The 15,214-nt window shown below is 41.7% G+C and overlaps 1 protein-coding gene across 1 annotated transcript in view; it reads left to right on the plus strand.

The window, feature by feature from the left end:
• pals1a (protein associated with LIN7 1, MAGUK p55 family member a) overlaps positions 1-13,805 on the plus strand; it is a 29,472-nt gene extending 15,667 nt beyond the window's left edge. The window contains exons 2-17 of the mRNA XM_086049796.1: positions 194-497; positions 751-922; positions 1,323-1,423; positions 3,661-3,768; positions 5,129-5,206; positions 5,322-5,462; positions 5,761-5,922; positions 6,140-6,217; positions 6,399-6,582; positions 6,703-6,774; positions 7,540-7,611; positions 7,696-7,860; positions 7,937-8,026; positions 11,098-11,210; positions 11,375-11,485; positions 11,582-13,805. Coding sequence (XP_085905922.1) covers positions 318-497; positions 751-922; positions 1,323-1,423; positions 3,661-3,768; positions 5,129-5,206; positions 5,322-5,462; positions 5,761-5,922; positions 6,140-6,217; positions 6,399-6,582; positions 6,703-6,774; positions 7,540-7,611; positions 7,696-7,860; positions 7,937-8,026; positions 11,098-11,210; positions 11,375-11,485; positions 11,582-11,758 — 2,004 coding nt within the window. The 5' untranslated portion in view covers positions 194-317 and the 3' untranslated portion in view covers positions 11,759-13,805. The remainder of the gene's footprint in view (positions 1-193; positions 498-750; positions 923-1,322; positions 1,424-3,660; positions 3,769-5,128; positions 5,207-5,321; positions 5,463-5,760; positions 5,923-6,139; positions 6,218-6,398; positions 6,583-6,702; positions 6,775-7,539; positions 7,612-7,695; positions 7,861-7,936; positions 8,027-11,097; positions 11,211-11,374; positions 11,486-11,581) is intronic.
• The last annotated feature ends 1,409 nt before the right edge of the window (positions 13,806-15,214 follow it).

Raw genomic sequence — 15,214 nt, forward strand, 5'->3', positions numbered from 1 at the left:
CATTTATCTGTTTATGACACCGTTATATGCATTATTCATCTTTTGTCATATTCTGAAGAATATATTCTTCTTTACTTTTTATAACATTGTTCCAGTTTGAACAATCACTTTTTTCACCTCAATGTTCCGAAGCAAAAGGCATGAACAAAATTGTCCAGAAGTTAAACTTTTGGGGCATTTGCTTTCTCCGCAGGTGTAGGCAACATGGCTGCGTTGTTCGCGGAGCTCCCTTCCTAGAAATCCTTCTAGAGTGACATATACCTGGGCAAGCCTGAAATCTGTCGTCACTCACACTTGAGATTCCAAGTGTGTGAGGGATGACCACCTCTCATCTGAACGGCCATGTTGCTGGAGAGGGAGGAGGAAGAGGAGGAGATGAAGAGCTGAGGGCAGGACAGCAGCACAGGGAAATGGCCGTCGACTGCCCAGGAGAACTTGGCAGCCGGACGCTGCCGGTCCGCCGATCCGCTCAACTGGAGCGAATAAGACAACACCAGGTAATATGGCTGTTTACCTTGCTTGAAAAAAACATTTTTCATGCCTAACACCGAGCGTGACGAGAATAAACACACTTAGGATGTGATTGCTGATTCCATCCTTGTTCAGTTCAGAGATGTCTTTTTATGCATTTTATTTTTTGGCTGAGAGTGACAGTATTTGGGATTATTTGCCTGTTTTTTCGAGAGACTTTGTGGACTGGCAACCAGACATCCTGTAGTCTGGCCCGCTTGACGTTTCCGTGTTTGCTAGGAGGACCTGCGCCGTCGGCGAGAGGAGGAAGGTCGGCAGCTGGATCTGAACGCTTCGCTCAGACTGAAGAAGCTCTCCCAGAATCCCCACATTGGCATCGACAACCCCACATTCCTGCAGGACGCATACACGTCACAGCAACCACCGCTTGGCAGTCAGCACACTTTGCTTGGTATAAACACTAAGCATTTCATCTAGTATTCATAAAGTAATAGAGGTGAGAATTGTTTGACATATGGAGCATACGTACGTACATCATTGAACCTGTTAGTGAAAAGAAAGGGCTGCAGAAGAGGAAGCAGAGCTTGGAGTGGAAGGAATGCAAGGAAGAACATGTGGGAGGGAATTCCACAGGGAGGGAGAGACCGACATGAGAGACTCCTGGAAGCAACTTAATGAAATCTCTTGGGGACCGTCCTGTTTAGATATGCACTACTCTTCACTGGGAAATGCGGCAGTCGGTGCAAGACCATATTCTTATTATGCCCTTGGGCGAGAAGTCGAAATAACTCAAATCCATTGTTTACACGGTTAAGGCTACGAATTGTAATGTCAATGTTTTTTTCCTGCAGAGTTGGAGGAATTGCTGCTGTCACTGAAGCAGGTCCGCGGCTGTCTGCCGGACCAGCAGAGTCAGAATGACATAGAGCTGGTTCTTGCGCTACTTAACAAGGTAATCGAGTGGCAATTTCAAGGCGAATACTTGGCTAAGTCCAATAAGGAAAGTTCCTTGACACGGAGACCTCAAAAATAGCTGGATTATTAAACAGACTGTTGTGTTTAGACTCATGGCTGTGTGTACAACATATCATTGTCAGGAACATTTTTGACTTGACTTCCCCCTTTAAAGAGGAAAAACCCTCCGCTTACTTTTGACCTGCAGCTACTCCACTCCCAACAGCTAGTAATCAAATGCATGCAATTCTCTACATTTTGGTCCCCACTCCCAGTCTACACACAGATACAATCTGAGGTCAGTGGAAATGTTGTCCAAATGACCGTGTAGTGGGAAAGCCCAGTCTGTCTTCCTCCCATATTATTACTACATGTAGAACAGTTAGTTTTTTTAAATGTAATTAGTCCGTGGCCTGTGGATTTATTGTGTCGTTTGATGACCCAGTGAGAGTCAAACCTTCATCAAAATATCGAGAAAAAAATACACATTTTAATAACGTGCCTTTTCACACGCTGGAAACCTGCATGTTGTTTGACACTATCGTATTTCATTTTATACATTAACAGCTCAGCCTAGCCAATCAGAGATGCCCTTTTAAGACAGATCTGTCTTGACCAATGAGAAGTGCAGTACTACAGTTCAGTCCAGTTACCCAGTTTAGCAGAAGGGCATTCGCCAATGTACAACAGATGCGCGTGGGGGGGGGGGGGTATGTTTTTTAGAAGGTTCCCGGGCACCATTTTATCAAATTTGATGGTGGTCATGGGGCTTTGAAACGTAAGCTATTTTTGCCCCGCAGCCCACCGTCAGTAGTTCTTCTTGCACATTCAAGATGGTCTTGTCAGAACTTAAAATTTGTGGACATTGTTGTTTATCTACGATCGTTATTCATCAAGTGAAAATGTATTATGTGATCGTGTGTAACTGTAAAGAAAAGATGTTTGGGTTTACCTGCATTGAAATATTTCATTATTATAACAAGAAGTAAAACTTTGACCTTGAAAATTCAGCCATGAAGTAAAACATGGTAGTACCATTTAGAAAATGACAACCCACTTTTTCTGTATTTCATCAGTAGTTTAGCTCCAGTCAAATATGCAGTAGTTCATCATACAGTGATCCCCCATTTACGTTGTAGACCGACTCACAAGGCGAAAAACCGTGATACAGCGAGACCAAAAAAAAAAAAATGTTTTACCCCCTCTCACCTTTTAAACACGTTTAAAAACTTATTAGAACATGTTTAAAAGTATTCCTCAGCACCTGGCTTCACTCTCTCGCTCAAAATTTCCCCCCCCTTCTATTACGCTGCAAAAAGTGGTTGATGTGCCACTTTAAATTTGAACTTCTGTGTATACTGTAAAAACCCGGGTCTCGTGGGGGAACACTGTATTCTGAAATGCCTTTTTTTTAGTTAGCAGAACATTGCTCCTGTTTTTACCTGTTTGGCTAGGTTCACACCGCAGGCACATGTGACCCAGATTGGATTTTTTTGCCCATATGCGACCTGTATCAGATTTTTTTATGACAGTCTGAACGGCTCAATTCCGATTTTTTCAAATGCGACCTGGGCCGCTTTCATATGTGGTCCTAGATCGGATACGTATCCGATCTTTTCCAACGCGTTCGCGGCCAGTCGCATATGTCCGACATTGACGGGCTCCGCGCAGGCAGAGGGAAACTGCTGGCAGCAGGGGATCGAATCTGCAAAGTTGTTTTGAGTAACACTATTGACTTTATATTTTACTTTAATTTAATCCACCTTGAAACATGAAGCATAAAGTGGACATTTATGGCGATCGTAGTAATTCAGCCACAGCGCAGAGTGATTCATTTTTCACGCACGGTTATGATGTGACGTCATCGTTAGTGATGTCTCCATGAAATTAAATATTAAAGAGTCACCTCGTGATTTTCCCCAAATAACTGTATTTATGTCTACCTGCTACCTAATCACTTGACGGTATAAATGCCCTGACACGCTGGAGCACATTTACTTCCGCAAACAACGACGGGAGTGACGTCGTCTCTCCTTCTGCGGGCCACTTTGAGGACGCATGTGTTCATACAGCAGACAAGGCCGAGGTCGCATTTATAAAGCAATCATATGAACGCTTACACAAAAAAATCTGTTTTTTTTTTGTTTTTTTTTCAAAAAATCTGAATTGAGCATTAAGACCTGCGGTGTGAACCTAGCCTTTGTGTTACTCAATGTATGTGCTCTCTGTTTCTAGTCAGATTTCCAGTCTGCACTTAAGATCCATAATGCCGTGGCCCACAGCATGCACAGACCCTCTCCCCCATACCCACAAACACACCAGGCACTGCAGCTGGCACTTGAGGTAATATGTAACGACTGGTCATCTTGTGCTTGAACCCGCGACCACAGCTCCAGATTTGAGCACGCTAGCCTTTGTAGGCTAAAAGCCCAGATCTGAACCCACCGGCTAGTACATATTCTTGAAAAAAATGTGTTTGGGTTGATTTCCACTTTGAGGAATCGGGGAGTGAGGCTTACTAACCTTACGGCCGCACAGCATTAGCTGACATCATAAGATAGTTATCTACTGACTAACAGCAGACTTGCCATAGTGTACGATTTTGGGTCGTGATCACGGAAGTTACATGTCCTTCCTTTTTTTTTTTTAATGTCGTCCATCAATCAATTTCTTCCGCTTATCTGTGGTCGGGTTGCGGGGGCAGCACCTTTAGAATGGAAGCCCAGACTTGCCTCTCCCCCCGGACATCAGCTCTCCAGCATGTCCTGGGTCATCCCCAGGGCCTCCTACTGGTGGAATGTGCCCAGAACACCTCTCAAGAGAGGCATCTTAGTGAGATGTCTAAGCCACCTCATCTGGCAGCTCTCAATGCGGAGGAGCAGCGGTTGCTCTCTGAGCCCCTCTAAGAGGAAACTTACCTGCTTGTAACTGCGATATTGTTCTTTCGGTCACGACCCACAGCTCATGATCGTAGCAGAGACTGCGAACGGTGATCAATCGGTAGGCTCAGCTCCTTCTTCACCATGACAGATCGATACCTAAGGGTGCAGGTGCTCGCCATCAAGTCCCGCCTCCATGACTGACTCCAGAGTGATCTTTTGAGCTTCAGGCCATTATGGCCAACTCTTATGGACACCCCATTAGTGTGTTGTAGCTCTCAACAGACATTTTTGTCAACTAAACAGATGTATAGCTCTTATTATTCAGTCACTCCAAAAAACGTCAAATGCCTAACAACACAAACACGAACAGTGTGTTGGTGTGTTTGACAAAATGTAAGCAGCAGATTCTCCCGTATTCTTGCTTACACTTTTTACTAGGGATGTGACAAGTAACTCAAGCCCTAATTCGATTCGATTTTCGATTTTCAGTTCCCGATTTTTGATTCGATTTGATTTTTTAAAAATTGCTACCATGCTTGTCTCTGTGCACTAGTGTGGTTCTGCAGCCATCCACAAGCACAATACGCAATGATGTTTGGCACCAACGCATAATTCGATCTCCACATTCAAAATGTGCTTCGCATCTGAAAAAACGTTTCAAGACATCATTTTCTAGATGAATTTAAGCACCCCGATTTTCTAACAATCAAATCGATTAATCGTGGCGAATCGATTTTAAATAGATTTTCGATTGATCGTTACATCCCTACTTTTTACACTGGAATATATTATTTGACATGTGACATGTGTTGTTGACTCAGGTCAGAAATCTCAGCCAGACAAGTCAGAACAAAGACGGTCTGGAACTCTGTAGTCTTCTCTCAGACATTCACATCCAGGTGAAGACTCAACTTGACGCACCCCCTTCAACTCTGTCAACAAATTAACAAAATCCTCTTTTGCTAATTGTCGTGACTATATTCCTACGGTGTGTCTGTGTCGTTATTGCTGCAGTCTTTGCTGCTGGCACATGACAGCATAGCAGAGACAGAAATGGAACTGGAACCACAGACCAGGCCCTCAGAGACACTGACACAATGGGGAGGAGAGGCTGTCAAGATTGTTCACATAGAGAAGGCCCGAGACATACCACTGGTAAGTCATATGCAATACTGTACCTCAGATTTGATGCCATGCAAATAATGTTCATTTATGATCTGCATTTTATAATTGGGCCCTTGCAACCTCATAATTGTAATTATCTTGGTGTGTGTGTATACAATTTTCATGTTATTTATATATGAACTAGGTCTATTGTCTTCATTTTTGACCTTACTGCAATACAGGTGCCTTCTTGACGTGATCTTTTCTGACTCTGATCTCTGTCTGCATACACTATCTGCAAAGAATGTGGCCGCTGTCATCTCACACCAGGTCTGTGTGTTTTCTGCAGGGGGCGACGGTGCGTAATGAAATGGAGAGCGTGATCATCAGTAGGATTGTTCGAGGAGGAGCAGCCGAACGCAGTGGACTTTTAGCAGAAGGGGATGAAATATTGGAAATAAATGGCATTGAAATAAAAGGCAAAGATGTCAACCAAGTCTTTGACATTCTAGTAAGAATACACAAATGAGCAAAATATTTACCTGATTTCATCAGATGTATTGAAGTATGTCTTCTTAGCGTGCAGTTCTGTTAAAAAGTAATTAAAAATGCAGCCTAAAGGTTGGAATCGTTCTCTTCATTGGCTCATTTTACTATGTGGAGTTCCACAGCAAAAGCGCAAAACAACAACTGCCACGTAATTTGTCTCTAAAATGTCTTTGTTTCAGGCGGACATGCACGGCCTGCTGACCTTTGTACTCATTCCGAGCACTGAGAGCAAACCTCCCCCAGTCAAAGAGAATGTCGTAAGTGCTGAAGCAGTGCTGACATTTCATGTCCATTGCTGATTATTCAAAAGCTTTCAAAAGGGAACATTTCTTTGATAAATCAAGTGATAGCTTGTGTGCTAAATCCGACAATTTTCAAAAGAGGCGAATGTCTGATGTACAAAATCTCACTGCGCGATCCCCTCTTGCACTCGTTTAGGTTCATGTGAAAGCCCATTTTGACTATGACCCGTCAGATGACCCCTACGTGCCATGCAGAGAGTTGGGCTTGTCCTTCCAGAAAGGAGATATTCTCCACATCATCAGCCAGTCCGACCCCAATTGGTGGCAGGCATATCGGGATGGAGATGAAGACAATCAGCCTCTAGCTGGATTGGTACCAGGTGCTGTCATTTTTTATTTTTTTTGCTACGGTAGTTATGGTGCCGTCAAGTACTTATCTTGGAACTTGAGCATTTGAGCTGATGTTACCGTAAATGAATATTGTTGTCTTTTTGTGATAGGGAAGAATTTCCAGCAGCAGAGAGAAGCCATGAAACAAACAATAGAAGAAGACAAAGAGCCCGAGAAGTCAGGTCAGTCTTCATGGAAATGTCAGAATTGTGAAATGAAATGTTTTGAATTGGTTTACACCGGTGACGTGCGGCGAGGTTCGTGACTCCTCTGGGCTCAGATACAAAAATAGGAACCAAAAGTAAAAGATTAGCCTGTATTTCAAGTTTGATGTTAATTGAAACGTTTCTTCAATCAATTCAGCACTGCTCAACAATGTGATGGCAAAGGAATATTCATTTAAGGCCAAGTTCATTGTTATTGCTGCTTTTTTCTGATCTTTTTCCTCCCTTTTTTTTTTTTTTTGGATTAAAAAGCATTTGGTCTTACCTTTTTATTTACCATGTTTTGAAAGCTCCGATTATAAAATGACCTATGTGTCATAAACTGCATGTCAGATGTTTGTATCAAACCAATCCATGTCGCAATCGGTCAAGAATTCTGACGAATTCTGCTGACTTTATCGTCTCTTGGCCATATAACGAGAAAACGTGTCTTGTGTGAGGGCACGCGCCGTCTTGCTGCGTCGGCAGTGAATGTGTGCGAAGTCGTAGTCGAGGCACTGAAAGTGCAATGCCTCTGTTCCCTTCTTGCCCATGAATTTGAACAGGAAATAAGCAAATTCATTTTAATGGTGAAATCATTGACCTTCTTGGATTGAAAAAGAAAATCGACGTAAAACAGTGCCCTATAATCCTTAATTGTATGTAACGCTTATCATGCAGGGGAGGTGACAGGGAGGTGGATAACACTCTGATTTTCTGTATTTTTATGGTCTTTGTTTTCAGGAAAGTTATGGTGTGCAAAAAAGAACAAGAGAAAGCGAAAGAAGCTGCTTTACAACAATCAGAGAAATGATGGTACAACCTGCATGCAATTAGTATGTCATGGATGAAACACTGTGTAAGCATTGTTTATTGTCTCCCCCTCCCCAACTGGCCTAGATATTGATGAAGAGATTCTGACCTATGAGGAGATGGCCCTGTACCACCAGCCAGCCAATAGGAAGCGGCCAATTGCCTTGATTGGGCCAACCAGCTGCGGGCAGTCGGAGCTTAGACAGAGACTTCTCAATAACCAGCCAGAACGCTTTGCTGGAGCTGTACCTCGTAAGAAGACTTCAACACCCACACGCGGTCAAAAGTTTGTGTGTGTACTGATTACCCACTCGATTGTGTGTTGTAGACACAACGCGGAGCCGGCGAGATGTAGAGCTCGGTGGTCGAGATTACCATTTTGTTTCTCGTCAGATGTTTGAGACAGAGCTGGCTGCTGGTAAGCTTTCATTTCACCATTTGAAATAGGAAAGGACGAGTTGAATTGCCATCAAACAGGCCAAATGTCTCACTTTGTAAACTCAAACTTATTCTACTGCCACCAGCAGGCCCCTCCTTTACTCGTGCAGCTCTTTCTTAACATCAACTCATAGGTTCCATCTCACTATTTGCAACTGCCAAATGATGAGCCACTTAAAAAACGTATGGGATGTAAAATGGGTTTCAAAGAGCTGGGAAATTTTCAGAAAATTGCCAGACAGTTTCTGGTCAAGTTGAGAACTTTGGAAATGGTCCAAATTAGAAACATTCCATGTGATTGAACTGGGAAGAAAGTGTCATTTAATGCAAAGGTGAATTAGACATTTTTAATCTAAAATGTATCTTTACTCTCTCATTGGAGTGTACTCATTTTTGCAATGTCAAAACACGTGTTAGAAAAATTACATTTCCATGTGTGCATTGACCTCAGCATCTCATTTGCCATTAACGGCCCACATCTGTAGCAGTATTTGATAGTATAGTTTGCCAAAGAAAAGTTGGATCTTGTAAGAAAAGTCTGTCTTTTTCCTGGCTCAGCTTGAGGCAGAGGCGGTACCATCCTGACCATGCGCCATGACGTGCATGTATCCTCTCAATTCAAATTACCGTATACCGTATACAAGTCGCACCAGCCATAAAATGCATAATAAAGGGGAAAAAACATATATGAGTCACACTGGAGTATAAGTCGCATTTTGGGAGGAAATTGTGCGCTTAGTATACATAATTTCCGCCGAGCTACGATGCTACATGTAGCATACAAGAAAGTTACGGTAAGATAACTTTAAACTCACCAAAACGACTGTAGATCGCTTAAATAAGTCTTTTATTCATCCTCGACCATGTAGAATGTTTCCAAGTCTCTAAAAGTATTTATGTATTCGGTCGTAAATGTCTTCCTCTCCTCTCTGCTGAGTGTGCTCCTCCTTACGTGTGTGGCTGCATGATGCAATACCCCAGCCAGAGGCAGGCAACTGCCTGTTTGTGGTTTGTTCTTGTTCAACCATCGTCTGAAACTAACTTAGACAATTGTGTGTAATGACATTTATATACGAGCAGAATTGTGGATGATTGTAGGTTGTTGACTCAACATACTAATCGCTATCGCTAATGGTAATCGCGATCGCTAATCGTTAGCATAGGCTCATCTTGTTCATGTCTATGAAAATACATGTATATGTAATGCATAGATTGATAGTATTTTCTGTTTCTTGTGCAGTTTCACAATATAAACAGGCAACTTCGCTGCACACCTGGAGTCAGTGGAGTTTGAATGTTGTAGCTGTAGCTGTAGCTGTAGCTGTTTGGATAAGCGGCTTCCTCTACTAGCAAGGCCTGTTAGTTTAACAAAACATTAGACGTTAACTTTGACTTTAATTAGCTTTTAGGATGTCTCTTATGTTTGTTTATGTTGATTACAATAACATGGGAAATGATATAGAAGTAATTGTCATGGCTTGTTAGTGCTGACCCTCTGCAGGTGCTTTAGCGCTAAAGCGCCTGCAGAGGGAGGCAAAACATAAGTCAAGTCAGCACTAACAATCCATGACAATAATGTGTTAATTTCACACATAAGTCGCTCCAGAGAATAAGTCGCACACCCGGCCAAACTATGAAAAAAAAAAAGTGTGACTTATAGTCCGGAAAATACGGTAATTGCTTTCTGTTACAGGGAACATACTTTAAGTAAAAAGTTCCAATTAGAATGACTATTATCACGATAAAGCATTCATTTGATAAGACTAGAGCCACAAAGAGTCACAGTGTTACTGCGAAGAGCCACATTATACATATGTGCGCACATAAATTAGGCCAGCTCACAAGATGCTAGCTTTTCTGTGTATTTGTGCTGGTTTTGCTGTTTTCTTTTAGTTTTATTTTTTTTTTAGTGGGGTTGTCATTACATTCAACAAAAACTGTGTTAAAACGTCCTGTGTTGAAAATCATATTTTTATTATGATTTATTTATTTTTTCCCGCCTCCCATCCCAGTTGGCAGGCAACACTCCTGGCTTGCCGAATGTAATCTGTTCAATCGCGTTCGGACAAGCCGTTTATCACACGCGCAACAGCGTGCACATATTTGGAAGTGCTGACGTAGCGGCCAACCAGGAAGTAAAAACTGAGGCTTGTGATTGATCAAATCAGTGAAGCTACTGATTTACAAAATGTATCTTTCATTGTTACAAAAGAAAGTCCAGTGCTTGCTCGTTTAAAAAAAAAAAAAAGGAAAATCAAGAGGAGACAAGATGTATCTTTTCAGTGTTAATACACTAAATTCACTTTATTTATCCAGGCTTCCTCCATTGTCCTCATGTCCTGACTTGTAAATAAGTCCGCCAAAGTAGCAGTAAATCGCTTGCCAGCCCCTCTCCTATAGGAAACGTTTTCTAATGTAACACCAATGCCGCCGTAAAGTAGAATGTTTCAATCCGAGGGGATTTGCCGTCGTCGTTGGCGACGTCAGAGTACGTGCAGCGCCGCCCAAGCAGCGCTCCATTCTGTGGCACCGCCCCTCACCACATACACATGAATCTGGATGACAACGGGGGTGCTGCAAGTTCAGGGATAAAAGAGCTTTAAGAGCCGCATGAAGCCGGGCAAAGAGCCACATGTGTCTCACGAGAGGCGGGTTGGCTTGATACAGCGTCTCCATATTGGCGAATGCTGCAACTGCTCTTAAAATACATACGTCTAGTTGCCGCAGAGGGACATCAATCGCGCTGTGTTGAGAAATATCAATCGTTCTGGCTGGAGGCGGGCACACAATTTAGCTGGAAGCAGCCGCCTCTCAATTTTGAATGTAGGGAAAAACCCTGGAAGTCAAGTTTTGTAGAAAATCTTTTGGGGTATAGTTTGACTGTAATTGAGAAACAAAATGAGGATGGAAGAAAGTTCTCACCAATACCTCAATTTGCATGAGATGCTTTTTCACCAATTGTCAGAGTAATAAGAAGTGATGAAGTGTAAAAGTGCCTTTTAAGGCACCGAGCGACATGTCATGTTCGTACGTCTTCAATATTTTTCTTAGGCAAGCTGATTGAGTCCGGCGAGTTTGAGAAGAATCTTTATGGGACCAGCACAGACTCAGTGAGACAGGTCATCAACACTGGAAAAATATGTGTTCTCTGTCTACATACTCAGGTTGGTGTGTACACACACACACACGCAGCAAAGTTTATGCATGGCTTTAAACTAGCAACTTTTGTACTTAATTGCACAGTACATTTACAAAGTATAAGTGAATATGTAGTTTGTTTCTTGAGTTACTATAAGTTGAATTGAAGTCAGTGTGTTTGCGTGTGTAGGCCCTAAAGGTGCTGAGGAGTTCAGATTTAAAACCATACATCATCTTCATCGCGCCACCTTCCCAGGAGAGACTCCGAGCCCTCTTGGCCAAAGACAACAAGAACCCCAAGGTGCCGGTTCATCTGTCCGCGGAAAATCTTGCCAACTCAATTGCTATGGCATGCGTGTTTGCACCTTCTTGATGCTCATTTTTGTGATTGGGACAGCCCGAGGAGCTACGGGACATCATTGAGCGAGCACGGGAGATGGAGCAGAGCTGGGGTCACCTGTTCGATGCCATCATAGTCAACACAGACCAGGACAAAGCCTACGCTGAGCTGCTGAGACTCATCAACAAACTGGACACCGAACCCCAGTGGGTGCCCTGCGCATGGCTGCGCTGATGTGCTCTCACACACACGGACAGACAGTGCTTAACAAATTTGATACTCCACCACCTAATAGAAGGTTTATGCCACTGTTGCAAGAGAAATTTTCTTTGAGGCTTTTGTAATGGTTAACATCGCTTTTGGGCATGTTCTGTAGTAGCCTTTTACTGAAATCTTTGTTTTGCTTAAAAGGGAAGCCAACCCCAAAAACTCTTTGCAATATGTTATATGCGCTTTCACTAGTCTATGCATGGCATTCTGATTTATATTGTGTTTGTGGAATATAAGTAAAGCATCAAAATCCACCCATTTTTGTCCATCTCAGGGGGCAGCCATTTTGTCACTTCTTTTGACTGAAAATGACATCACAACTGCTCGGCTCAGGTAACGACCAATCACGGCTCACCTGTTTTCTCAAGTTGAGCCAGGATTGGTGTTTACCTGAGACCTGAGCATCTGTGATGTCATTTTCAGCAAAATGGCCGCCCCTCAGAGATTCAAAAAACGGGTGGATTTTACTGCTTAACTCATATTCCACAAATGCAATATTAATCACATTGCCATGTTTAGACTAGTGGAACTGCTGGCAACATATTATTCTAAAGAAAATGTTTGGTTGACTTCCCCTTAAAGAGGAAATCAGCCCATAAACATTTTTTTCAAGAATATGTTCCCAGCAGGCCCACTAGTTGAAACACAGAATTCTGATTAATTTTGTGTTTGTGGGATATGAGTTAAGCAGCAAAATCCACCCGTTTTTAGCCATCCCAGGGGGGCGGCCATTTTGCCACTTCCCTCAACTGAAAATGACTTCACAACTTCTCAGGGCTCAGGTAACAACCAATCACGGCTCAGCTTCAGAAAACAGGTGAGCCGTGATTGGTCGTTACCTGAGCCCTGAGCAGTTGTGACGTCATTTTCAGTCGACAGCATTGACAAAATGGCCGCCCCCCCAGAGATGGCTAAAAACGGGTGCATTAACTCTTATTCCACAAACGCAATATTTATCAGAATGCCTTGTTTCAACTCGTGAGCCTGCTGGGAACATATTCTTGATAAAAATGTGTTTGGGTTGATTTTCTCTAAGTATGATTGTTATTCTTTAATTTTCAAATGTAGTTTGTTTATTTAAAGAAATGACCACATTTTTTCATGATGAAGTCAAATCATAGTTGAGAAAATTGCGGAAAGCAAACATTTTAGTGATTGAAGGGTACGCCTGATCAATTTAGCAACATTTCGAAGAAGCCAAATGCCCATTTCGGTATAAAAAGGTGAATTCCATTTGAAATTCTTCCTTTCTGTCCAAAACAGTAACACAAGAGCACACTGAAATTGAAATAATCACGTTTAAAGTCGGCGGTGGTCAAAGATTTTGTTAAGCGCTGTACAGTATCTATTTTTTCAGTACACAGTGCCCGGGCTATCAGTTCACTGGTGCTGTATTATTTACAAAAAAGTACTAAAGGCCACTGTTGGAGAAAGAGTTGTTGCTGTCGAGTGAACTTGCAGTCACTGCTGCTACTACACGCAGCAGTTGCCAAGGTTTGCAACACGGCAAGATGAAGAATTAGGCGAGTTATTTAATTTAGAATGCATATATTTTCTTTCTGTCTTTTTCTGGCTGACATCTTCTCAAAAGACTGACTACCTCCACTAATCCAGTCACATTCCAATCAAAGCTGTTATAATGTTATACATGTAGATCTTGATATCATATTGGAAGACTTCTTCAATACTGGTATTCTTTTCATTTGACTAACTCTGAGTAGTAGATGCCAGATTGAAAGATTTGCTAACAGTGGATTTAGACAGTTGCCATGGGAATGAAAGCTAGATAATGTGTCTATTTACATGATTGATGTCACACAAAGCAAATCATGAATGAACACCGAGCAGATTCTGCACTATATTGCACTGCCCTGCCCTTTATTAGTCACATGTATGTGCTGTCTGGCACAGGAATGATTCCTGATGAGACCAAAACATGGACCTACAACATTTTTATGCATTCCTTTTTTTTTTTTTTTTTTAAATGCATAAAATTGTTTTCTTGCATTGACCTCATCCTGTCATCATTTCAACCATCATAATTGAATACATAAATTATTAAATTGAATTATTTTTACTTCGTGCAGCATGAAGGATCTATATACATAGATTTTTTTTTTTTTTTTTTCAATTCCTCCTATTTTCTGTTTGTTTTTATAATGAAGTACTTGCTTGGCTTATGTCCTGAGCATGCCTATTGATGAAGCCTGTTTAGTTCTAAATGTAAAAATCACTGTTGGGATCTGTTAATACACACAAACAAAGATTTAGTGCAAATCCAAGACTGTACATGTACTTCTACGTGAGACGTGTGTTAAGTATACTGGAGGTGGTGATTGATGGCTCCAAACTGCAGCCTTGTGAACTCAACTGACTGACTAGTTGGGCCTGTAGTTTTGACAGCACCCTGAACACAGCACTTGATATCTCCATTTTTGGCTGACTGTTTTATGTACTCGCCTGTTGTCACTTAGCTTTGACTCTGTCCCGTCTGATCACATTGTCATATAAATGACCCGTGAGCCTGAGCCTTGAGGAGTGAAAGGCTATAAAGAAAAGATGAAGGTATATTGTTGTGTTCTGAATGGGCATCAGTTGCCAAATTGTTTCTGTTTTGTGTCTCTGTATGTGAGTGGATGAAAATGTCTCTGAAGACAATGAAGTATTATGACCTGACACAACATTGCTGTTATCACATTGTAGAGAGCATTTATATATTTGTTATATTGAAAATAGATGCATAAAGTCCAATGCGCGCACCACCAATAGGATTGATTGCAGGTTTCACCTACTTGGCCTCCACACCTGAGATCCAGGTGGGGGTGTGGCAAAGTGGGTTTAAGTATTGAATGTAAAGTTAATTATACCACTTCTAGTTTATATTGACATCACATCCTTAAGGAAAAAGCTGTAATTTTTCTATTATTCACAATGAACAAATAAATAGTTTGATTAAAAAAAGACTCACTTCTATTTTTTGAATAATTGTAATATTTAACAACCTGACTACGTTTGAGAAGGAATCCAAAGCCAAATGATTAAAAAAAAAAGTCATTACATCTTAATAAGCCTCCTTATTGGTACCCTTCTGTCACAGAAAACAAACGCTGCCACCGAAATAACTTGGACATTTTTTAAAGCAGTAATATATAAAACTACGCACAGGCCGGGTGTCTTGAAACTGCAGGGCACGTACACTAAAATTACAGTTATGTGGCAAAATGTCCTGCATATTGTCAGAAAGCTCGATCTCTATGGAGTAAGATCGCTGTCAAAGGCATATGCGTGATTTACGATTTGTATCCGTAATAGTAATAATTTGTGAGTACAAATTAAAATTGGGAGGGTTTGACTTCTTGAGAGTACGAATCAAAATTGTGAGGGTTTGAATTTTTTTCTTGTGAGTACGAATAAAAACTG

Source organism: Filicampus tigris, chromosome 13, assembly GCF_054856515.1.
Source record: "Filicampus tigris isolate MCC_2025a chromosome 13, RoL_Ftig_1.0, whole genome shotgun sequence".
In the NCBI taxonomy this organism is placed as follows: domain Eukaryota; kingdom Metazoa; phylum Chordata; class Actinopteri; order Syngnathiformes; family Syngnathidae; genus Filicampus; species Filicampus tigris.